The following is a 23,116-nucleotide window of genomic DNA, read 5'->3' as shown; positions in this document are numbered from 1 at the left end:
TCATTGCAGAACAAAGCCAGAAAGTGCACTAATGGAACATTTAAAATGTCCCTTTGGATCCTTTTTATTATTCTAAGACCTCTTTGACTCCTGTCTCTTGGTTCAGAAGGGGTTTAGAGTGGAATCCCCTTGTTCTGTGATCCTCAGGCTTGTAGACACATTCTGTACAAGGAGATGCTGATACGTGCACTGTGTGTTGGAGACACGCTCTTTGCCATGATAACGTGGCAGTGGGGTGTTTCCTCTGAGGTATTGTTGCATTTGTGTATTTCAGGATCTTCTTGATCGTGTGGAAGCTTTTCAACAGCAAAGCCAAAAACTCCTTTCTGAAGAAATGCCTAGTGCTGCAGAGCTGCAGGAGCTGCTGGACGTCAGCTTTGACTTTGACGTTGATCTACCCCAGCTGGCTGAACTGCGGATCCGCCTGGAGCAGGCGCGCTGGCTGGAGGACGTGCAGCTCACTTCCTCAGACCACAGCTCTCTCACTCTAGATGATATGAGACGGCTCATAGACTCAGGTGTTGGACTCGCTCCCTACCCAGCAGTTGAGAAAGCGATGGCGAAGCTGCAGGAGCTGCTTACTGTGTCTGAACACTGGGATGACAAAGCCAGAAACCTGATAAAGGCCAGGTAGAGGCTAAATCTTTGTGTTGTATTTTGTAGTTCCAGAGCTATTTAAAGTGGAAATAGTTGGATTTGCTTCTAAAGGGGCTCTCGTGTGTTCACCCAGTTCACAACATGAAGGCAGATCTTCTGCCATCCAGAAGGGGAAAGGGATGGAGGAGGGAGAGGAGTTGACTGAGCAATTTTAGACATTGCTGTTTGTTCCTGGTGGTTGTGGTGCTCCACAATCATTGTGCGAGTTCTCCATTTGACACCAGGAAGGGTTTTAAGGCACCTCTTCATTCCTTTCCACCTTCGTCCCTCCCTCAGCGTTAGACTGGAGGATGCATGTCCAGATGGAGCTGGGATATATGCCAGCAACTGGTAAAACTGTATGAGATGGACTATTTCTAACACTGAGGAGGTTTTTCCAGATGAGCTGGTGCAGGGGAGAAGGAAATCAGCCAAATACAACCTTAGTAAGAAAAATGGTTCTGCTCATTGCTTTGACCTTCTGATTTATAAAGTAAAATGGGGGAGAGCAGAGTCTACTTCAAGCTTAGAAAGATGACATAAACTTGTGTGTAAGGTTTCTTTGAAGATTCCTCACTTTTGATTTTATGTTTGAGAATTCCCCCAAGCCTCCTAATTCTGAACACATTGGAGTGTTTCTTACTCCTGAGTAATGCTGCTGTTTGAAACGGTAACTTCAGAGAGCTCAGAACTGGAATAAGCTTGGGATTAACCTCCAGACTGGAGGTGCGGTTGTGCTTGTGCCTTTCTAAGGTAGCGGAATCCAATTGTGAAGTCCAGAAAAGCCACCTTCAGGGAGGTTTTAACCTTCTAAGGCAGGATCTCTTGGCTGATATTGGTTTTCAGGTTTAAGTGTGCATTTGAGGATCCAAGGTTCTATCAGTCAAAAGTTACTAGATGTTAAATCCCCCTTAAGCCCACATGTGTGAGTATTTCTAGTGGGAGTCTATAGCAGACAAATGTACATTTCCAAAAGCACGCCTCTGTTACTGATGCTCTGGTGGTACAGGCTGCACCTCTCGTACTGACGTAACATCATTCCCTGCTGTAACCCTCGGGCTTTAATAAGCCAGATGAGCAGAACCCCCCCACTCATGTTGCAGTGTTTGACACTGAGCTACGTTCTTTATGCAGACCCCGGCAGTCACTGAGCAGTCTTGTAGCAGCAGTGAAGGAGATAGAGGAGATCCCAGCCTATCTCCCCAGTGGTGTCGCACTGAAAGACGCGGTGCAGAAGGCCAAAGACTGGCTGCAGGAAGTGGAAGCTCTGCAGGTACGTAAGCTGCATCGCCCCTGCTCTGCACCGTCATGTGTGGTTTGGTGCTTCAGGATCGCACTGAAATAAGAATGCTTCATCTTGTTGCTTTAGCCATGGTGTACTTTATGCCCTGGGTGCTGTTGGTTTTACTTTCTGGAGCTGATTTATATTCTTTGCCTTTGCAATTAACTGGGTGCAGTAAAATCTATAAAGGAGCTATTAAGAAAAATGTAAAGTTAAAAAGATGTTATATTATGGAGCTTTACCTTAAGGTAAGTTTTGCTTCATCGCATTTTAACAGTTACCTGGTACTCAGATTTCTATGTGCCATCGATTCTATGATTGTGCATCTTGCTGCACTCCTGTAACACACACTTACGGAGTGGGTGACCCACTCAAAGTTCTGCTTGCTGACTCCTGAAGAAACAAATGCCCTAACATCTTTAAAGGTCACCTACAATATTTTTTCACATCCTTCATTTGCCTGACTAAATCAGGAACTTCTGACCTGATGGCACAAGAATATTAGTAATTACTGGTGATGGAATCACCTCTTCTGAGGCCCCATAGAACCATAGAATTCATTTGCCATTTCCACATTAGTATCATTGGTGGCATTATCAGTATCATTATCAGACACCCTGAGACTGAGAGGTATTCCTTCATCTGTTAGCCATTAAGCATGGCCAGACTCAAGGCTGTTTCTTGTTGTGTTCCCTTATGGTCAGCCTTTAATTTCATAGATTAAAATGCATGTAACTTTGTAGCAGCTCTGTCTGAATCTTGAGGTGGAAGCTGGCATCACTACTTGGAGACTTGCTGCTGGAGATGTTGGGGTTGTTCCGGATGGATAGTTCTGGAGTCCCACAGCCCTGCCTATTGCAGAAATTGCCTCTCAGTGCTGCTTTACAGCTGGACTTCATGTAACTGGGATGCCTGAGGCGTGGGCTGTGCGGTGAGTGAACAGTCACTTTCAGCCAGCACGCTGAGTACTTGAGATGAGGCATTGCTGTTGGCAGGGCAGGGACCAGGCTGGACTTGCCTTTGGGGTCTGCTTCAAAATGGTTTTGGTTTTCTGCTGTGAATGCAGATTGTTAGTTTGGAGTCTGCTTATGTTGGTTATGTCATTGGTCTCTTGTTTGTTTATTCAAACTGTCAGTTGGTGAGGGTATTCTCCCTCTCCAAGGGTTTTAGTAGTTGTGTCTGTGTAATTAATGACTAGAGCACGAGAAGCACAAATGTTGGAACAGCTCTGGAAGTGACTGACGTGGCTTAGCAATACATTTGATTTTACAAGCTCTACCTTCTGTTAATCTAAATGACTTGCTGTGATGTGTGGAACGTCTTCGATACACCCAGTGTTTCTTACGACATAATCTGGCAGGTTGGAGGACGTGTGCCTGTGCTGGACACACTAGCGGAACTTGTCACGAGAGGTCGATCCATTCCGGTGCACCTGGACTACCTGCCAAGGCTGGAGTCCTTGGTGTCCGAAGTTCAAGCGTGGAAGGAGTGTGCAGCTAACACATTTCTGTGCGAGAACTCCCCTTACTCTCTTTTGGAGGTAAGAGATCTCACCATTCCCAGCACAGCTACAGCACATCAGTCAGGGTTACAGTATTAACTCCTGAAATAGCAATAAATAGCAAGTATATTTGCAGAACAGTTTTAGGATTATATTGCTGAACATAATTTTTATTAGATTGACCTGTACTTTTAATGATCAGATTAAACTTGTAAAATGCTGAAGATTCAGCTAAATTTCCTCTATTCTTTCTAATCCATGGCTAAAGAGCGTGCTGTGCCATAGCCTGACATTTCCAATGTGAATATGGGAATATTAACGTACTCATGGCACTGAAGTTACTTCAGTGCAACCACTGGAGCTCACATTCACTTTGTCCACCTTGGGTTTGGCTGTGATAAGGGTGAGGCTGTAGCTGCTTTTGCTGCCCCTCTGAAGCTCTTGTTGTGTGTGTTCTTGAGCAGTCCACCTTCACCTATACTGAGCCCCTCTTAGGTTGATACAGATGGGAATGCAGGGCAGCCCATGGAATACTCTACTGTTTTTCAGGGCTTGCAGCTTAAATGGCACAGAGGCTTTTCATGTATCCGCTCTCTGTACTTACCAGCAATCCAAATGAAACATGGAAGTGTTTGGGGTCTGCCCATTTTATAAAACTGTTCTTAAGCTTCCAGCTCTCCCCATTTTCCACATAACCTCATCCTAGTCCCCTGAGTCTTTGATGGGAAAAACTGCAGGAATCCCTGTTGTAAGCAGTCATTCATGGCTGTGCTAGGGCAGGACGAACGCGGTACAAACACTGCTTTTCTGTCCATCAGGTGCTGTGTCCCCGCTGTGACATTGGAATGCTGAATCTGAAAAGAAAGCAGAAGAAGTTGAAGGAGCCGGTGCCAGGTGGAAAGAAGAAAAGCACCAAGCTGGAGACTCTGAGTGACTTGGAAAGAGCGCTCTCCGAGAGCAAAGACACCGCATCTGCGGTACGTGGCCCGGGGCTTCCTTGAACTGCAGTTTCTTCTGAGTTCTCTGAATCCTGGTTGAGATCTGTTCTAGCCCACCCTACCAAAACCTTATTAAAGATAGGATAGGGCTTTCCCTCATCTGATCCTTTCACAATAACCCAACACCACCTATAATTAGAACAACACCATAATTAAAGAAAAGCTCATGCGTGATGAAGTCAGGAAAACATTAGTTCTGGATGGAGGTGAAGTGCTTCATCCCGAAAGACCTATTTCAGAGCCTCCACCACAGTCAGATTAAACAATATCCTTTGGTGAATGAGCAGCAGCAAACTGATTTGATAGGGTTTGAATTTGGTTATCCCTTTAGATATGGGACATTCAAGTTTTAATCTGTTGGCAACTAGATTTGCAGATGCCCGAAAAAAGGATCATGAGTAGGAAGGGAGCACACCTCAATTTCATTTGGTGTTTCCAGACTCCCAAGTGAGTACATAGGTTAGGGTAAGGCCCTGAGCACTTGACAGAGCGTGCAAAGGGGGATACCAAAGGTGAATTTGTGTTTCTGAAAACTGCCCAGATATGTTTTACGATTACACAGAGTTAGACTGTAATGGTACACGTGAGACATGTTCACTTGTTTCAGAATGCAGGCTGCTTTAATGAAGGTGATGTGGTTGTAGTACCAAACATGAAGGGTTGGCACCAGAGAGGAAGGGAGTTAGGAGGTTGTTTTTTGCAAAGGAATAAGCTTTGTATCTCTGGGTCCTATGAGAAAATGGAAGGAAACTGAAGTCGCTTTGTTGCACATCCTCATAAGTGCTTCACTTCAGACATTCAAAGGTGAAGGCTTATGAGGGTGAGGAGCTTCTTAACAGTCTGCACTACTCGCTGGTGTATCTGACAAGTGTGGCCGTGCAGAGTCACCCTGTTTGTAACGAGTGATGTTCCTTTCGAGCTGACATCCCTTTCTTTGAACTCCCTTTTAGATGGCCACGCTTGGGGAAGCCCGGTTGAAGGAGATGGAAGCGTTGCGTTCTCTGCGAGCAGCGAATGAAGTGAAGGTGCTGTCCAGTGAAGAGGACACGGAACTGAAAGTGTGTCTGTGCCAGAAGGAGCCAGCTGCTCCCATGATCCAGTGTGAACTCTGCCGAGGGTTCTTCCACACCGGCTGTGTTTCGGTGCCCAACGTTTTGCAGGGACCTCGCGTGTGGCTCTGTCCACACTGTCATCGGTCAGAAAAGCCACCTTTAGAAAAGATCTTGCCATTGCTGGCCTCCCTGCAGCGCATCCGTGTGAGGCTTCCTGAGGGGGATGCTTTGCGGTACATGATCGAGAGAACTGTGAACTGGCAGCACAGAGCACAACAAATGTTATATTCAGGGAATCTAAAACACATACAAGACAAAGTTGGCTCAGGATTATTGTACACCAGATGGCAAGCCACGTCAGGCCAATTGCCAGAGACAAACAAGGTGAGGCTGAGCTGCTTGGGGTTCCTGGTGGTGGGTGATGTGTGGTCAGCAGAAACAGTCCGTAATAGCTCTCTGGGTTTTGGTTCCTTGTGTTTGCATGCAAATACCAGCACAGCAGACTGCTCATGTGTTGCTTTACAGATTAAGGAGTTCTAGTTCTGCCCTGACGTTTATTCAGGACATGTGTGTCCTCCAGCGACAGCTTCATGTTTTCCTTCTGCTGGAGTCCTGGGAACAATTACTCCTAACAAGCCCATTTTTGCTTCTCCTCCTCCCAGCTCCTGTGCTCTAATGTGATGCTGTTAACGACAAGAGTTGCTGAAGCTATTGTTTCTAGAGTGCTTAGTATTCAATTAGTCTTTATATTCTGTTCTTACAAGTAGTTCAATATAGTTTTAAGTGTTGAGAAATAGTAACGGAGGCCCAAACTGCCCACAGTGTTACCAGCTTGGCTCTCAGATGAGCTTGTTTTCAACAGGGTGCCTTCATTCATTACTGCTCCTCCTCCTTATCACTTACACTAGAACTCCTGAGCTGAATATAGACTCATAGGATGGTTTGGGTTGGAAAGGACCTTAAGATCATCCAGCTCCAACCCCCCTGCCATAAGCAGGGACACCTCACGATAAACCATGTCACCAAAGACTCCATCCAACCTGGCCTTGAACACCACCAGGGATGGAGCATTCACAACCTCCCTGGGCAACCCATTCCAGTGCCTCACCACCCTCACAGTAAAGAACCTCTTCCTTATATCTAACCTGAACTTCCCCTGTTTCAGTCTGAACCCATCACCCCTTGTCCTATTGCTACAGTCCCTGATGAAGAGTCCCTCTCCAGTATCCTTGTAGCCCGCTTCAGATACTGGGAGATCCTCTGAGATCCCCATGCAGCTTCTCTTCTCCAGGCTGAACAGCCCCAACTTTCTCAGCCTGTCTCCATACAGGAGCTGCTCCAGTCCCTGAGCATCCTCGTGGCCTCCTCTGGACTTGCTCCAACAGCTCCACATCTTTTTTATGTTGAGGGCAACAGAGCTTCAAGTGAGGTCTCACAAGAGCAGAGTAGAGGGGCAGGATCACCTCCTTTGACCTGCTGGTCACGATTGTTTTGATGCAGCCCAGGACATGGTTGGTCTCTGGGCTGAAGCACACACTGAAGCTGGCTCATATTCAGTTTCTCATCAACCAACACCCCCAAGTCCTTCTCTGCAGGGCTGCTCTGAATCTCTTCTCTGCCCAACCTGTAGCTGTGCCTGGGATTGCCCTGACCCAGGTGTAGGACCTGGCACTTGTCTTGACTGAACTTCATGAGGTTGGCATTGGCCACCTCCCAAGTGTGTCCAGGTCCCTCTGGATCCCATCCCTTCCCTCCAGCGTATCAACTGAACCACACAGCTTGCTGTCATCACAAACTTGCTGAGGGCGCATCAATCTCACTGCCCATGTCACCAACAAAGATATTGAACAGGATGGGTCCCAACACTGACCCCTTAGGGACACCACTCATCACCCATCTCCAATTGGTCATTGAGCCATTGACCACAACTCTTTGCGTGCAGCCAGCCAGCCAGTTCTTTATCCACCGAGTGGCCCAGCCATCAAATTGGTGTCTCTCCAGTTTAGAGACAAGGCTGTAGTGTGGGACAGTGTTTGAACGCTTTGCACAAGTCCAGGTAGATGATGTCAACTGCTCTGCCCCATCCATCAGTTCTGCTGATGGATATTCTGCTGATAGTTGAGTTAAGCTCAGCAGTTTCAGGTGTGGACATGAGGGAGATAATAAATTTATTCCTGAGATAGTAAATGCAGAAAAAGAATCTGAAAGTGCAGTGTAAAGAACATCAACCACCCCCAAATGAAATGCACTCCCTTGCTTTTCCTTTAAACACCTTTATTGTGCTCCTCCGACCCTGTCACAGTCAGTCTGTGTGTTTGTGTTTTCATACTCAGTTTGTTAAACCATGAAAGGTGCCACACGTGCTTGAGAGGTTTTGTAGCTGCTTCTCGAAGAACTCAGCTCTACCAAGGTGCTGGGCTTGCCCAGATTCCTCAAGTAGGCAAGCCTGGGTTTAGAAATTCAAACCATGTGTAGGCATCTGAAGAGAATTTCTCTGATCATTTGTTTGAAAGTATCATTTTCCTGGACCAGCCAGAATAGCTGCAAAAACCTGGGTGAGATTTGGGCATCTAAGTTGATGTTTGGGCTAGAAATGGGAACGGGAAGCTTAGTTTTATTATCACAGTGTTTGCAACTCAGTGCGGTACCATGAGGTTCCTCCGACCTGAGAGCACCCCAGCCATTGTTGTGTGGGCTGGAGCTCAAGTCAGGAAACCTCCTAAGTCAAGGGAGCTCTCACAGAGCTGGTTTGGGTCCTCCTCCCTGTAGCCAGCAGTACTGAGGGCAGGTCAGAGGTGACCTCGAGCCATCAGCACAGGTGCTGAGCTAAAGCTTTGGTCCCAATGGATTAGAGGTAGGGCTTTGGTGACTGCAGTGTCTCAGCATTGCTGTCCTGTCCTGTTAGCTGGGGTTATGAACACTGCTTCCCCCAGAGAAGCCTGTAGCAGTAACCACTGGAGTTGGGCTGCTTTGGCATTGGCCAAAGTGAAGAATGGGGAACATTTAGATGAGTTGGAAAACTTCACTTGCAAAACAGCTGCAGGGCTTGGTGAGAGCCAGAGTCTGAGCCTGCATTAGGGAGGTAGGCGATAGTTTGGAAGGCATTGGGTGGATGCCTTTCTGTTACTCCCGAGGCCAAACATGACCCTTGCTGTCTTGCATAAGCCAGAGCATGTTTTGCCTTTGGCGTGTCTTGTGTGTGTGCTGAGTGAAGAGTGTTGTCTCTGCTCCACAGACTGGTTGTGCTCTGATGGAGCCTGCGGCTGCTGCATGCATGGGCCCTGATTCTGATCTCTGCAGAAATTACAATTCACAGCTAAGAGTTCTGGCAAGAAAGTTGCCTTTGCCTGCTTCCAGGTGTCGGATGAAGGGTTTGGGTGGATTAGATTGAACAGTTTCCAGGAATACAAGATGTAAGCAATTGAAGAACAAGGATTGAGTCTATTGCAGCTATTGGACACTCTCAGAACTACACCTTTAGTGAAACTCTGTGGTTTGTTTTGTTTTCTAGGTTTCCCAGACAATTGGAGCAATGTCATTCTCCATGCCTCATGACTGGGATAACAGAACCATCTATTTACATTCTCCATTTTCGGCAGGACAGCACTGCATCCCACTTCATGGTTTGTAATCTTCACTTTGATTTTGCTTCTTTCTCCCTTCTCCCCCTTTTTTCCCTCACTGTGCTTGGTGGAGGAGAGAGGGTGACCTGGTCAACTGAAGACGGCCACAGGAGGGGAAGGCAGAGGGGAGAGATCCTGAAGTTGTAGGACATGGATGGGAATGACATAAGGAAATAGTGCTGGAGACCATGGGGTACTTAATCCATAGGACACGAGTCCACATATGTTTTGCTGCAGCACAACTGTCACAGAGTCAGAGACTTGAGCTTTCTTGGCTGGTGCCGTGCTCCAAGTGACCCAGCTGCAGGTTCTGCGTGCTTCCCTGCTCAGACTTGGTGTTTATGGGACTGCCACAGACATGCTGTAAACTGCATCATTTTACAACTGTAAAAGAAGTTATTTTTACATTTCTTCCCTTCTAATGCATAATGCTGTGGGGACAAAGGTCTGGTGTTCACATCTTCAAGACTCAGTGCAGCTTAGTCCATACTTATACTACATATGATACCTCAGTTCAACGTTAGAGTTAGACTCAAGCCAGGCAGTCCTTTGTACCATCAGGTTTGTTTTCAGGCCATATTTGAGTTGTAGTGAACACTGTATGCAGAAGCTGTTCCTCACACAGTGACTTTGGCCTCCCTTGGCTGTCACTATTCCAAAAGCCCAGTGTGAGTTTTGGAGGTCCCTGCAGCGGAGGGTGGGTGGTGACTGTGCAGCAGGACTCTGTTTCCAGGCTCATCCTCTCAGCTTCCCTTCCTCTCCTCTCCTGGCTTCACTTACGGATTTCACTCAGCTTGTTCATCTTACTACTGTTATGTAGTGAGGGGATCATCACGCTGCTTGTAGCTTCAGAAGCAATGATAGCAATTGCTTATCCAGCAAAAAACGCAAATGTGGAAGGGTGCTGAGCCTCAGTGCAGTAACTTCTGAGTGAGCCTTCATCTTTCTTTTCAACCTGCTGTTAAAACGGAGCAGTGAAGAGGGAACAGAGAAGAGTCCATAGTGTTGCAGATTTAAGTCAGTCACAGTTGTTGTGGGTTTCTTTTTAATGTGCTGTCAGGGAAGGGTTTTCATTCTCTGTGCAGTTCTTGTCAGTGCTGACACTGAGGAATTCCTTTTCTCCTCTCTCTGTCTTTCATCGCAGTCATTAGCACAGAGCTGGATGAGCTCATGATGGAAGCCCAGCTGCTACAGGTTTCCCTGCCTGAAATACAAGAGCTGTACCAGATCCTTTTCACGAAGCAAAGCCCTGCTTTGCAAACAGAGCAGAGATCACCCGCTGGAGCACCGAGTGAAAAGGCAAGTGCCTGACCGGAGCAGTGAGCTTGGGTCGCGGTGGAGTAGAGGCTCTGCCTGAACCCAAGAGCTTTACAAGGAGGTTTGTGTGTGTGGCCCTGCTGCCAGGAAAACACATTTTCCTTGCTCAGAAGGGGGCAAGAAGTTGGTAACGAATTTGTTGCAAATTACTGAATGCTAATTTGTGGCCTCATGCATTTCTGCAGTTCAAATCTGGATTTTATGCTCACTCTCTGTATTTGAAATACATCTCTCCTAATTTGACTCTTGCCCTGGGTTGAGGCTTTCTGAGAGCACTGCCTCTGGAGCAGTGGGCTCGGAGGCAGGAAATGAGGGTCTTTGTTTCTATATATTCTGTCCGTGGGATGGGTGACCCCATCCCTTGCTCCCCTCGCATCCCCCTTCTGCTGAAACAGCAGCACTCTGTCGAATGCTGTACTTTCACTTAAGCCTATTGCTAAAAGCGGGGTGTGGAATAACGGGATGATGAGTGCTGGTTGCATCGTTACAAATTTGCCAAAATATCTTCCCAACAGAATGAGTGTTGCCGAGGGAAAAAGGATGGAACGAGTTACATGGAGAGGAAACTGAAGCGTCGCTTTGAGAGAGAGAGCTTCTGCGATGGGAAGAGAGCAAGAGTAAAAAAGATGAGAACACCCAAAAAGAAGAAGCTGAAACTGAATCCGTCAAAGGATCTTGGCACTAACAAACTGGAGAGGGAGCGGGAGCGTCTCCTGGAGATGCAGCGTTCTGCTGAGAGCCACTTGCTTCCCTCAGACATGTCGTTCTCTGAGCAGGAGGACTCTGAGGATGAGGATGCCATCTGCCCTGCTGTGAATTGTCTCCAGCCTGAAGGAGATGAGGTCAGTAGAGCAGATTCACTGCGGGGCTCTGAGTGCTGGGATCCAGGGCCTTCAGCTGCCCAAACACGAGTTGCAGAGTGAGCACAAGGCGCTCGGTAACCCAGAGGCAGCATCTGAGGGATCAAGAGCGGCTGTGTGGCTGCAATGGGGGAGGCAGGTGGACACCAAAACATCTGCGTGGAGTTGGAGGGAGGAGGTGGGGCTGTGCAGACACCACATTGATCTCTGCTCTTGGAATAGGGGTGCAGATTGGCTTTGTGGATGGGGCAGTGCCTTGGAGCTCTGCACAGTCCATCGCTACTGGGAAGGGGAGAAGAGGGGCAGCCCCAGGTGCCTGGGAGGGCTGTGGTGGCGTTGCCATCCATAATCTTTCAGTAGGTGGGAAAGCAACAGGAGGGATAAGAAAAGTGTGCCCTTCTCTCAGCTTCAGAGGAGTTGGACTGCAGGAGTCCTGATAACAGGGAACACAATTGAATACCCAGCAGCAGGCAGTTGTACAATGGCACATTTCTGCTCCCGTACATAATAGATGAGGAGCCCAGGAGCGACTGCCGAGCACTGTGCGTGTTTGCCTGGGCCTGCTCTGAACACTGGTGTGTCTGTTCTCTCAGGTGGATTGGGTCCAGTGCGACGGCAGCTGCAACCAGTGGTTCCACCAGGTCTGTGTGGGTATCTCTCCTGAAATGGCCGAGAAGGAGGACTACATCTGCATCAGCTGCACCGGCAAGGACTCTCCATATCGGAAGTAAAACTGCCCATAACCCGTTCAGGACTTGCGTAAAGAAGGTTTTTCAGAGTTTTCCAATAAAGCCACAGGGGCTGGTTTAAAAACCAGATTGCAAATGGTGCTACTTCTATCCTTATGGGATCATTTTCCAGAACTCAAACCAATTTTTGACACTTTTGTATTTTCCCTTGAGCTGTTTGTGGTTGTTGAGGTTCGAGATGCTGACTGGTTAGCAGGGGTTTCCACCGATTTGGAAGGCATTTGAAACACGCACCTTTTCTTGTACAGCATTAAGTTACCTCTCTGGGATTTACCGGCGTATTTAATTCAGCTTGGTTTAGGTGCAAAAAAAAACCCTGCACCATGAATTTTCCAATAAATCCTCTTGTGAGGAAATCCCTGTTTACTCTGTTAACTCTTTGGAGACTTTAGTTTTCTTTTTTCCCCCTTTGTTTTTTGTAGATTAGGTTTATTTATCTGAGCAATAACTTCTATGTCTGGTTTCAGTGACTGGAATGATTCCGAACAGCGTGTCGCTTCTAGCGTTGGTTGGTGTACAGAAAGCAAATGTTAGATCCTAGTGTCACTGATGGCCTGGTGATGTAGAAGACAGGACAGGAAAAAAAAGAGGTCTGTAAAGTAATTGCCACAGCTGTATTTTGGCTTTCTCCTTTTTTGGGTAGCTTGTATCAAATGTTGCAGTTTATATTGTGGAATAAACCCCTGGTTATGTTATAAAATTAAAGGTTGGTGTTTTTAGAGAGCTTGAGATGCAGTTTCATTTCCCTCTGGATCTGTATGATTGCATTGATAGTTTCTCTTACACTGGAGAAATCCATTTTAAGAAAAGAAACAGAACAGTGATATTCTCTTCCCTTCCTCATGTACTCAGGTTGGGAAGGGGAAGACAGATCAAAGTGTAATTCACACCAAAAAGAAGAAAAACCTTTATCATCAAGTCTTGCAAAAGCTTTTCCAAAACTGAAATGAGTTGCAGGTTTGGTGAATAAATGGTTGAATACAAAGGATTTGTGATTTGGCAGGGACAGGAATGGGGAACTCATGCAGGAGGCAAAAGTGTGGGGCTGCTCCTTCTGCCAGGCTTGTGCGTGTGGTCCGCAGAACCCCCTGTCTGGCCCAAGGGCAGATCCCTTGCAGCTGCTTCTGCTTTCATTTAGGCTAAAACCATGAGGAATAAGGCAGCTTCTGGACTGGTTATGATTGTGTCAAAGACTGTTGAGGGACCTTGGCCTGCTGGGTAATGGGGGGCAGTGAGGGCAATGGCAGCAGCACTGCTCTGAGGGGACCAGTTGAGGAGCTGTGGTTTGTTTGAGCCCATGTGGGGCTACTCCCAAATCCTTTGGGGAGCAATTGCTATGGTGAGACCTGGCTGTTGCTGCATTGGAAGAGGCCTCAGTGGCAGTGGGGTGGCTCCTGGCCTGCCACAGGTGGAACTTGTGGAGCTCTGGTTGATCTTTGAACCAGAGAACACGTTCTCCTCCCAGCATCCTGTCCTCTCCAGAAAGGTGGCATCGGTGCTCCGGCCGTTGTGCAGCAGGAAGGTTGGAAGTGGTCACTGCTCTGATCCACAGCAGCAGCTGGGTATCCGTGTGGATCCGCAGCCTGGGCTGGATCTCTGCAGAAGGCTGCTCCTGGAGGTGTGAAAGAGGTTTTTAGGCAGTTGGGTCAGCGCTTGCTGAATGGAGGTGGCAGGAGTGGTGCTGGTTTTCTACACACTCATCTGATGCCACCTAATCTGCCATCCGCCTGCTCTGCTTGCACACAGGTAATGCACGTGCGGGATTTCCTTTCCACAGGCAGAGGCTGGCATTACAGAATCCGTGTGATCAGTGGTCAGCGACCGGCCAGCAGCAGAGACCGAAATGGGGAATGGAGAAATGAGAGTGCCAAAGGCTTGGTATAAATTTAAGTAATCCAGGGCTTCCCTTGCCCAGCCCCTTCTGTGCTGGCACCTCCTTTTTGGAGTGAGAAGGGAGGAAGGAAATCCTGTTCTGGGATTCAAATGAGCTCCAGGTACAGAACAGGATGTGATTGTTGAGGGATGACACCTCAGTCACTAATAACTTCATATACAGTTGAAATTTTGGGTATAGAAACAATAGATGGGGGGAGGAATGCTCCTTTTACAGCCCTGCAGTCACATGTGTGCATGTTAAATGGCACATAGAGGGGGAAATGAGACTGAAAATGTCATCTTTGTACATTGTGGGGCTTGACAAGTCCATTGTTAGCCTGACCCGAGGACAGGGTGCTGGGTGGCTGACACTGACTCCATCCCCAGTGCAGTAACAACCCCCTTACCCTGGTGATGTGAAATGCTGCCGGCTCCCACGTTCCAGGTGCTGACAGGAAAGGTTGCTGAAAGTGGCTTGAAAAGAACCAGTGACGTGTCCTGAATGAAGAGGGGCTGGGGTTGGTTTTGTTGTTCAAGGGGGCTACAAAGAGGATGGAGACTCCCTTTTTACAAGAAGTCACATAGAAAAGATGGCCGGGGATGGGGTGTTGGGGTTGCTCCAAACCCCGTCCAACCTGGCCTTGAACAGTGCCAGGGATGGGGCAGCCGTGGATCCTTCCTCATTTCTCATCTCAGTCTCCCCTCTGGCAGGTTCAAGCCGTTCCCCTTGGCCTGTCCCTACAGGCCCTTGTCCCAAGCCCCTCTCCAGGTTTCCTGCAGCCCCTTTAGGCACTGGAGCTGCTCTCAGGTCTCCCCTTCAGGAGCCTTCTCTTCTCCAGGCTGCCCCAGCCCAGCTCTCTCAGCCTGGCTCCAGAGCAGAGCTGCTCCAGCCCTCGCAGCATCTCCATGGCCTCCTCTGGGGGGGCAGGATCCCCTCCCTGCCCTGCTGCTCGCTCTGAGGTTGCAGCCCAGCACACGGTGGGGTTCTGCGCTCAAGCGCACCCTGGAGCCGGGCCATGGGGAGCGGCTGCCCATGCAGCCCCTGTTTGGGATCGCCCCGGCCCGTGTGCAGGGCTTTGCCTTCAGCGCTCCCGCCTCCGGCTGCCGCCATTTTCCCCTCCCCGCAGCCGGCGGTCCCGCCGCGCCGTCAGGGGGCGCTGTGAGCGGCCCGCGGGGTCCCTGTCGGCGGGGCGGGGCGCTCGGCGTCGCTCGCGCTTGCGTGCCCTGCGTTTGGCGCGCGCGGCGGCCCGTAGCCCGCGCACGGCGGCGGAGCGGGGTGGGGGGGGCCGATGGCGGGCGCGGCGGCGGCGGGAGGCGGTGGCGGCGGCGGAGCGGGGGCCGCGGCGGGGCCGGGGCCGGTGGCGCAGGGGCTGAAGGAGGCGCTGGTGGAGACGTTGACGGGGATCCTGTGCCCGGTGCAGGCGGTGCGCGCCGCCGCCGAGGAGCAGGTGAAGGTGCTGGAGGTGACGGAGGGTGAGTGAGGGCCGCGCCGAGCTGAGGGCCCAGAGCGGAGCGAGTGCGGCGGTGTCCGGGTGGGGAGAGGCCGCCGCAGGGTTCCCCCCAGCGGGTCCCGGTGCTGGTGCCTCGTGGCCGCGCGTTGGGCTCGGCCAAAACTTCCAGATGGAGCGGTCGGGCCGGCGGGGAGCGGGTCCCTCCCGCCCAGGGCCTGCGCTGCAGCCGCGCCGGTGGGACCCTGCCAGGAGCCTCCTTCCACCCGAGCCCTCAGCGCCGTTCACAGCACGGTCGTGGAGACCCTTCCCGCTGCAGGGCCTGGCCCGCAGTGACCGCGCTGTGCTGCCCGTGTCCTGCCGGTCAGCATCGCTGCACAGGGTGGTCAGGACGTGGCTGTGCCCCCGTCTTGTGTGAAAGCCCCAGGCTGGGGCTCCGCTGTTGTGGAGAGCTGAGGACAGACGAAACAACAGAGCTGGATGGTGACCAGCCTAAGGCCTTGAAAGGACAGAGCTTGCATCGGCTTTAACCTGCCAGAGGGGAGACTGAGATGAGCTCTTAGGCAGAAGCTCTTCCCTGTGAGGGTGCTGAGGCGCTGGCCCAGGGTGCCCAGAGAAGCTGTGGCTGCCCCATCCCTGGCAGTGCTCAAGGCCAGGTTGGACACAGGGGCTTGGAGCAAGCTGCTCCAGTGGAAGGGGTCCCTGAACATGGCAGGGGTTGGAGCTGGAGGAGCTTTAAGGTCCCTTCCAACACAAACCAGGCTGTGAGAAGATTCTATGAAAGAGCAAGCACCTCAAATTGAAGCAGTGACTTTAACCCCTTTACCAACACAGCCTTTTTCTGGTGGCAATAAGCTGATTCATGCACTTGCTGCCTTTTCCTGGGTGGAAGCCCCACTTAAAACCCCATCGATGATAACGTTCTGTTTCACTTCATTCTGTGACCTATCCCAAAGAGCTGGAATCTGTAGGAACCACTGGAACATTGGTGGTAGTTGCTGTGATGGGAGCTGGGTGCTGCCAGGTGCAGCATTGCCACCCATGGCCCTGAGTTGTGCCTGTGGCAGCTCCATGGGTTGTTCAGGGACACTCCTGGCAGTTCTGCCTTACTTTTGTCTGACAGAGCCATTCTGAAGGTGTTTTGTGAAGTGTTTTAAAGTCTTTCTGCTCCTTAACTGTAGCTCAGAAATACCTTAAGGGAGGCTGATGTTAAAGGGAGGTGTAAGGGTGTGAGCGGGTCAGGAGCAGTGTTACTCTGGGAACGCCACTGGGGCAATGGGAAGGATGGTTTGGTATAAGGTTTGTTTGGTCCCTTGGGCAGTGCTTGTAACGCTCTCGGGTTCAGTCTTCTCTGATGCATTAGGAGGAAATGTGCGTTGCCACCACAGCTCTTGGAGGTTTCAGTGAGTGATTCCTGGCGTTGCAGAGTCTGGAAGTGCTGTGAGGTGCCTTGACCCATAGCGCCTTTGCCTTGCAAAGCCACCACAGTCAGCGTGTCTTCAGCAGCAGCAGTGTTTATCCCAAAGAGCCGGACTCCTACCACAAGAGATGAAATCAAGGTTGCGCCGTGCTTTGGGTAACAGATTTTCAGGAAAGGATCTTGTTTGATGGCTTTAGTTGAGGGATGTCCCTGAAGTCGCTTTGAGAGCCCAGGGATGCAGGGCTTTACGTTTGATCGGCAGCACTGGGGGCGAGAGGAATGAAGTGATTTATGCTTGTGTTTTTCCACTGGTTAACAGATATCCTAAAGTCACCCACCACTGCTCTGTGGTTGCAGTTCCAGAAGCACACAGGTCTGGTACCCATGGCCTGAAGGAGGCTACAGAATACCCTTGCCTGCAGTTTGCAAATGACACCAAAGTGAAGGGGAGGTGATTGATGTCCTTGAGGGCAGAGATGGGCTGAGGGAACCTCCTGAGAGTCAGCAAGGACAGATACCAGGCTGGGCACCGGGGGTGGAGGAACCCAGGACAGGGATGCGGATCAGGCACCACTGGGCTGGGGAGCAGCTTTGTGGCCTGGAAATGCAGGTGGCCGGTGAGCTGGACAGGGCCAGCAGCGTGCCCTGGGGGCCACCTGCATCCCGGGCTGTGTGAGCAGGACCAGAGGCTGTGATCAGCCCTCTCTGGTCACCGCTTGCGTGACCACACCTGGAATACTTGGCCAGGTTTACTCCCACCTCCCCAGTACAGGAAAGGCAGCGCCAAACAGGAGAGAGTTCAGCAAAGGACAGAAACATTGGCTGGGAAACTGCAGCCTGGAGGAGGAGTTTTCCAATGTGGAGACAAAGAGGGTTTGGGGGCTAGATCTGACAGCAGCTTCTGGTAGCTCTGAGGAGGCTGTCAGGACACTGGGGGATTGGAGAGGATGAAGGAAGCCAGGTACAAACTGAAACAAGATGTTCAGGCTGGATCTAAGGAGGAATTTGTCCCTGTCAGCAGAGCCGAGCTTTGGAGCAGGTGGTAGAAGCTGCACCATTTCCAACCTTGAGGCTCTCCAAGACCTGCCTAGAAAGTGCCCTGAGCAACCTGGTTTGATGCTGCTGGTGCTGCTTTGCTCACCGGGTTGGATGGAGACCTCCTGTGGTCTCTTTCAGCTGGATTATTTAGCGCTGCTGTGATTCCTCCTCTCTTGTTCTAGTCAAGCAGCATGGGAGGAATAAGCCATATTGTCCTTCCTGTGCTGTCTTTGGTATGGGGAGACTTGCAGAAACCAAGAGGAGCTAAAGGAATACAGTGTTTGACAACGCCTTGTCCCTGAGGTGAAGGTGTAGATTAGGGGTGTCAGAAGTACTTTAGAGAAACACAAGATGTGTCATGAAGCAGTGTGAAGAAGATGCTGAAAGTAGAAGTGAGAGCAGTAGAAAAGAGCCCAAGTGTTGGCGCTTTTAATGAGAAAGAAATGGAGGCAGAGCAAAAGAAAATGGAGGAAAAGCTTGGTAAAGACCTAAAAACTTGGGCTGCTTTCACATGGGGCAGAAGCAGAACGTGTTTCAGAGGTGTTCATAGCCAGAGGTGACTGAAGTGTGCAAGGTACCTTCCAGGAGCCGGATCCAGGAGCTTCACTGAAGTGGCCACACTGCAGGACCTCTGCAGGGGACACATCCAGTTACAGGATGGATCTCCAGGGGTTTTAAAGGGACTCACATGTTAAATTACCATGCTACAAATTGGGCTGTAATCTTGGTGTGTAAGGTCACTTAGGGACCAGATGAGTGTGAGCTGGTAAGGATGGGACTGCTCTGGTGAGGGCTGTAAGGGGAGGAGAGGGTGAACGTTGAGGTTGGGGTTGTTACAGGTGAGTCAGGGCAGCTTTTTGCTCTGCCTATAGTAGTTATGTCAAGAGTTGGAGTAAGGAGAGCAGGGTACACGAGGTGGTTGTGGCAGAGCGGATCTGTGTCTAACGGAAGAGTCCTGGCACTGCCAAACAGCTCTTAACAAAGTTCCCTCACTGAAGCTCTTTGAAGAAAGGAAACTGCTGCAGACAGCTCCTGGATTAATAACTGGTTAAAAGCATGAAGACAGAAGGTAGAAGTGACCGGTTGTGTTCCACGCTGCAGGGAGAGAATCAGAAGTCTCCCGTGTGAAGCTGGATTGCTCAGCACATCCATAAATGATGTGGAAGAGAGCAAATCGCGGTGTGGCAAAGCTGCTGGGAGTGCTGCTCGGCCTGGCCAGGGTGAATCGGTGGCAACAGCTACAGAAGGATCTCACCAGAGCCGGTGGAGTGTGCAAATGGGGGGTGTTTGTGTCCACAGAGCAGTGCTGGGGGAGGAGGAGACACCTTAAAAAGCAAGGGGCTGTCCTCACTATTGTCACTGGGAGAAGGAATCCCATTGTCAGGGTGGAGAGTTTCCTGAGAACACCCATTCACTGCTCTGCCGTGCTCTGAAAGCCAAATGGGCCGTTAAGGAGGGAACAGAGAACAAAGCCCCACATCAGTTCCTGGTGCGTTCCTGGCTTGCTGCTTTCTGGAGGGGTGAAGCAGGGCAGTAAAACACACACAGAGGGGTGGAAAAGCCGCTGCTCCCAGGAGGAGCAAATACATTGACTTTTCTGCCTGGGAAAGAGTTTGGGATGGAGGCTTTAAAATAGTAACTGCCAGAGGAGGTGAGTGAGGTGTGAGGGTTATTTGTGCCTTCTCATCAAGCTAAAATCAGGTGGAAATCAGTCTGAAACAAGCAGAAGGAAGCAGGTTGTTTCCCCCAGCGTGCAAACTGTGGAGCTCCTCGCAGTTGGATGTCAGAGGTAGAAATGGCTCTCCTCCAGGTGGGGTTCAGCCAGCTCGAGGTGGTTCAGGTCTTTGAGAGGATGCAGTCGAGCTCCCTGAAGCAGATTGATAATGGATCTGGTCAGTGCTTGTACAAAGGGATGGGTAGAAATGTACAGTCAGGAGTGGACAGGCTGAACTGTCCAAGAGGAGTCTCCTGTCTGACTGATAGGGCTGTTCTGGAGCAATATGGGATGTCAGCTCTGGAGTAAGGACATGGTGGCAGTTTCTTCCTGCCATGTCACCCTGCAGCAACATCCGAACATCCCCAGTGACTCCATCTCTTCCATGTTTCTGCATCGTCTCTCTGCTGAGGAGGTGTGGGAATAGGCACCGGTTGACAGCTTGGGGATGGGAGATGCATTATCCTCAGTCCCTGGAAAGGTGGAAGTTTACCTGGTGACCTTTGGTGTCTCTGGGTTTTAAGGGAACATAAAGAAAAGCAATGTTCAAGGGGGGCAAAGGGGAAGTGAGGGCTCAGGGGTGTGGAGCGGGGCTGCTGACAGCTCAACTGGCATCCACTTGATCCTGGTGATGTGGGGATGGTGTTTCCATTCCCCCTTTATCTGGTCCGTCCAAGTAATGCCATGAATAGAATTCCTGATAGGAATTTGCCACATTTATCAGTTAAGAAGGTTCAGTTCTGTAATGCTTTTAAGGTGCGCCGTTGTCCCTGGGCATGGAGCAGTTGTCAGCGGGTTCCTGTCCAACCCAGAGCTCATGGTCACTGCAGGAGTGAGCACAGCTCTGGTTTGCAGCAAGAGCGCTGCAGTCTGCTTGGAGAGCAGGATTAAAAGTGTTGGAAAATGAGAGAGATGGCCTGAAATCACTGCAGCGGAATATTGTACATGAGGTGGGAAGTACCGTGTGTGAGTGGAAGGAATCAAATGTGGGTAACGCAAACAGATGTGAAGGTTGCAGGTCAGTCACGGTGGTGAGCTGCGGCTGTATGAAACTGCTGCATTTATGGTGGCTTCTTGGGTCATTTGTCCCCTTTAAAAATGCGGCTGAAATGCAATGCCTTGAGTCTGGAGTATTGCAGACAGCTGGAGGAATAGTTACTGCTACAGTTAAGAGGAGTATTATGTTAAGTACAGCCGAGAAGGAGGCTCCCTGCTCCTGCAGCCAGGATAAGAGGGGTTTTCTCTTACTCTCCTCTTACTGTTAAATGCATGATCTATGAAGAAGGTTTGAAGGAACTGGGCATGTTCTGTGTGACCATGGGAAAAGTGGGAGGCAATTATCTCCCAACCCAGAAAAGCCTCTTACAAGTGGAGTGGATGTGAGGAGGAGCACAGATAACCACAGATAACCACCCGCCTTGGTGAAGCACTCAGATGTGCACAACTGCTTTTGAGAAGGAGTTTCAGTCCATTCTTGCTGGGGATGCTGTGGGCAGCATCTGCTGTCCCTGGGAGCCAGGTTGTGCTCAGCGTGTACCTTCTGCCCTGCAGTTCCTAGAGGCAAAACCTCACAGATGTAGTTCTTAAGCAGACCAGCAAAATTAAAGAGAGGGTTCAGTGCAGTCCTCAGCTACCTGGAACAATCTGGATGAATTTTAAGCCAATTGATGGAGGCAGATGGTTTTACCAGACCAGAGCTGCTGCTCTGCCTGGGTTTTATTTCCTGTGTTCAGTCATCAGCACAATTGGTGCATGCCTTTTGGTTTTGCCTTTTGTCATAGACCTTGCTTGACAACTAAAAGAAGCTCTTGATTTTCTGGACCAGTTTCTTGCTGGAATGATTGGAGAGGCAATTCCTGGTGTCTGTGGGCTTGGGCAGGGGCTTCTCAGCAAGGAGCTTGGTGTGTTCTGAGCCCACTTAGGGTGTCATTTGGAACAGCTGAAATGGTGTTTTCAGCTTGCTCTCTGGATGAACCTGGGTTGTTCAAACTGGGGCTGGGTCACTGATAAGGCTCCGTTCTGTCCTCTTGGGGTTTGTTCAGTTGTAAATCTGCTTGTTCCTCACCTGCATTGGAAGTTACTCTTTTGCCCATGAGAGAAAGAAATAAGATGCTGAGGAAACAAACAAAGTTTGTGCAGAGAACACAGGGGGGAATGAATGCTCCTGATTCATTGGAGTAGCTCAGCATTGGAATTGTCTCCTCCTTCCCACATATGAGTCATGCCGTTGGTATGATGCCTTTCTCCAGAAACCCCAATGAGTTTTGCTGTGTGGGACTGAAGGTTCTGATACCAGCTTCTTGGTTTCCTTCCCTTGCAGAGTTTGGTGTTCATTTAGCGGAGCTGACTGTGGATCCCCAGGGAGCTCTGGCCATCCGGCAGGTGAGGTTACCTGGAAACGTAGGAAGAATTGGGATGGAACTTCCCTTGGTTTTTAAAGTGGTCTGTCCTATTGGAGGCAGCTTTCTGTGACTGCTCCTTCATTTTCTGTTACATTCCTCTCGAGTTGTTCCTTTCCCTAAATCAAGTGTTATGCACTTACCTTGTTTGAAAATAGGGCTTTTTGGACTTAAACCTGGTGCTTGGGCACAGCTGATGAGGTGGATGGAAGGCATCAGCGAGCACAAGTGGGGCTTGTCTTTGCGGCAGCTTTTCCTGTGGGTGTTTTCCTCCTGGAAAAGGAACTTCAGGTTCCATGTTTCCTCATTTACAATGTGGCCCATACCTTGTGCCTTCTTGGAGGCAAGAAAGTAAAGTTCCTGCCATGTGTCCGTGCTGTACAGGCCATCATTGCTCAATGGATGGACATCAGTTCATCTTGTATTATGGTAACCTTTTTTCCATGTCAGAAAGGTTAGTTTTCATTTTGCCAAGCCCTGTTGCCCTTTTCAAAGCAGCACAGAGGGATGGGGGCTGAGCAAAGAGGGTAGGGGTGACCTTGCTGTGGCTGTTGCTGACTCTTGCCCTCTCTCCTGCTCCAGCTGGCGTCTGTCATTTTGAAACAGTATGTGGAAACTCACTGGTGTTCTCAGTCAGAGAAGTTCAGACCTCCAGAGACCACAGAAAGGGTAAGGTTTGGTTCCGTGTTGTCTACTTTGAGACACTTTATCCATCAAGGATATTAATTTTGTAGGTGGTCTCAGAAGTCCCAATGCCCTCGTGTCTTTTGAGGATTAATGGCTTCAGTGAAGGTTTTCTGACGTTTTCCACTTTGAAAATCTGTTTTCAGTTGCTTAAAACAACACTAAACTTGGGCTGATTTCTGTAGGAAAAGTTCAGCCATAATGTTTCTGCTGCTCTAAGAGCAAGACTGGAAGAAAAGTGCTTTGTAAGTTGTACAGATACTGCTTCTGGCAGTCCTTTTTCAGAGGTTTGCTAAATCTTGTGGTTTTCAGCTTGGGACTTAAAAGCTGTTTTCCCATGGCAAGTATCAGGTTAAAGGTCTGCTGAGTTTCATTAAAAGTCTATTCAGTAGGAGTGTGTCACAGCTGAAATGGTCACATTCTGGCCCTGTTGACTGGAGCATCTTTCCCATCGAGGGTATGATTCATCCCAGCAGAGATCACTGCTTGAAGCAGATCTTGTGAATTACGCCCCAGAAGA

The 23,116-nt window shown here is 49.8% G+C and overlaps 2 protein-coding genes across 5 annotated transcripts in view; both read left to right on the top strand.

Moving 5' to 3' along the window:
• The window catches only part of KDM5B (lysine demethylase 5B), a 50,285-nt gene extending 37,544 nt beyond the window's left edge, over positions 1–12,741 (top strand). For all 3 annotated transcript variants that reach the window (XM_080632807.1, XM_080632806.1, XM_080632805.1), the window contains exons 19-27: positions 275–630; positions 1,771–1,909; positions 3,279–3,458; positions 4,238–4,396; positions 5,368–5,853; positions 8,981–9,092; positions 10,237–10,391; positions 10,925–11,251; positions 11,863–12,741. In XM_080632807.1, coding sequence (XP_080488933.1) covers positions 275–630; positions 1,771–1,909; positions 3,279–3,458; positions 4,238–4,396; positions 5,368–5,853; positions 8,981–9,092; positions 10,237–10,391; positions 10,925–11,251; positions 11,863–12,000 — 2,052 coding nt within the window. In that variant the 3' untranslated portion in view covers positions 12,001–12,741. The remainder of the gene's footprint in view (positions 1–274; positions 631–1,770; positions 1,910–3,278; positions 3,459–4,237; positions 4,397–5,367; positions 5,854–8,980; positions 9,093–10,236; positions 10,392–10,924; positions 11,252–11,862) is intronic.
• Positions 12,742–15,182: 2,441 nt separating this feature from the next.
• Positions 15,183–23,116, top strand: part of IPO9 (importin 9) — a gene marked incomplete at its 5' end in the record, with an annotated part of 30,158 nt that continues 22,224 nt past the window's right edge. For both annotated transcript variants that reach the window (XR_013958354.1, XM_080633046.1), the window contains 3 exons: positions 15,183–15,366; positions 21,834–21,895; positions 22,495–22,581. Coding sequence is in view for 1 of the 2 variants with exons in the window: in XM_080633046.1 (XP_080489172.1) it covers positions 15,183–15,366; positions 21,834–21,895; positions 22,495–22,581 (333 nt within the window). The remainder of the gene's footprint in view (positions 15,367–21,833; positions 21,896–22,494; positions 22,582–23,116) is intronic.

The sequence above is a fragment of the Psittacula echo genome, assembly GCF_963264785.1.
Source record: "Psittacula echo genome assembly, chromosome: 22".
Classification (NCBI taxonomy): domain Eukaryota; kingdom Metazoa; phylum Chordata; class Aves; order Psittaciformes; family Psittacidae; genus Psittacula; species Psittacula echo.
The sequence above is the reverse complement of the archived record's forward strand: the minus strand, read 5'-3'. Positions and strand labels throughout refer to the sequence as shown.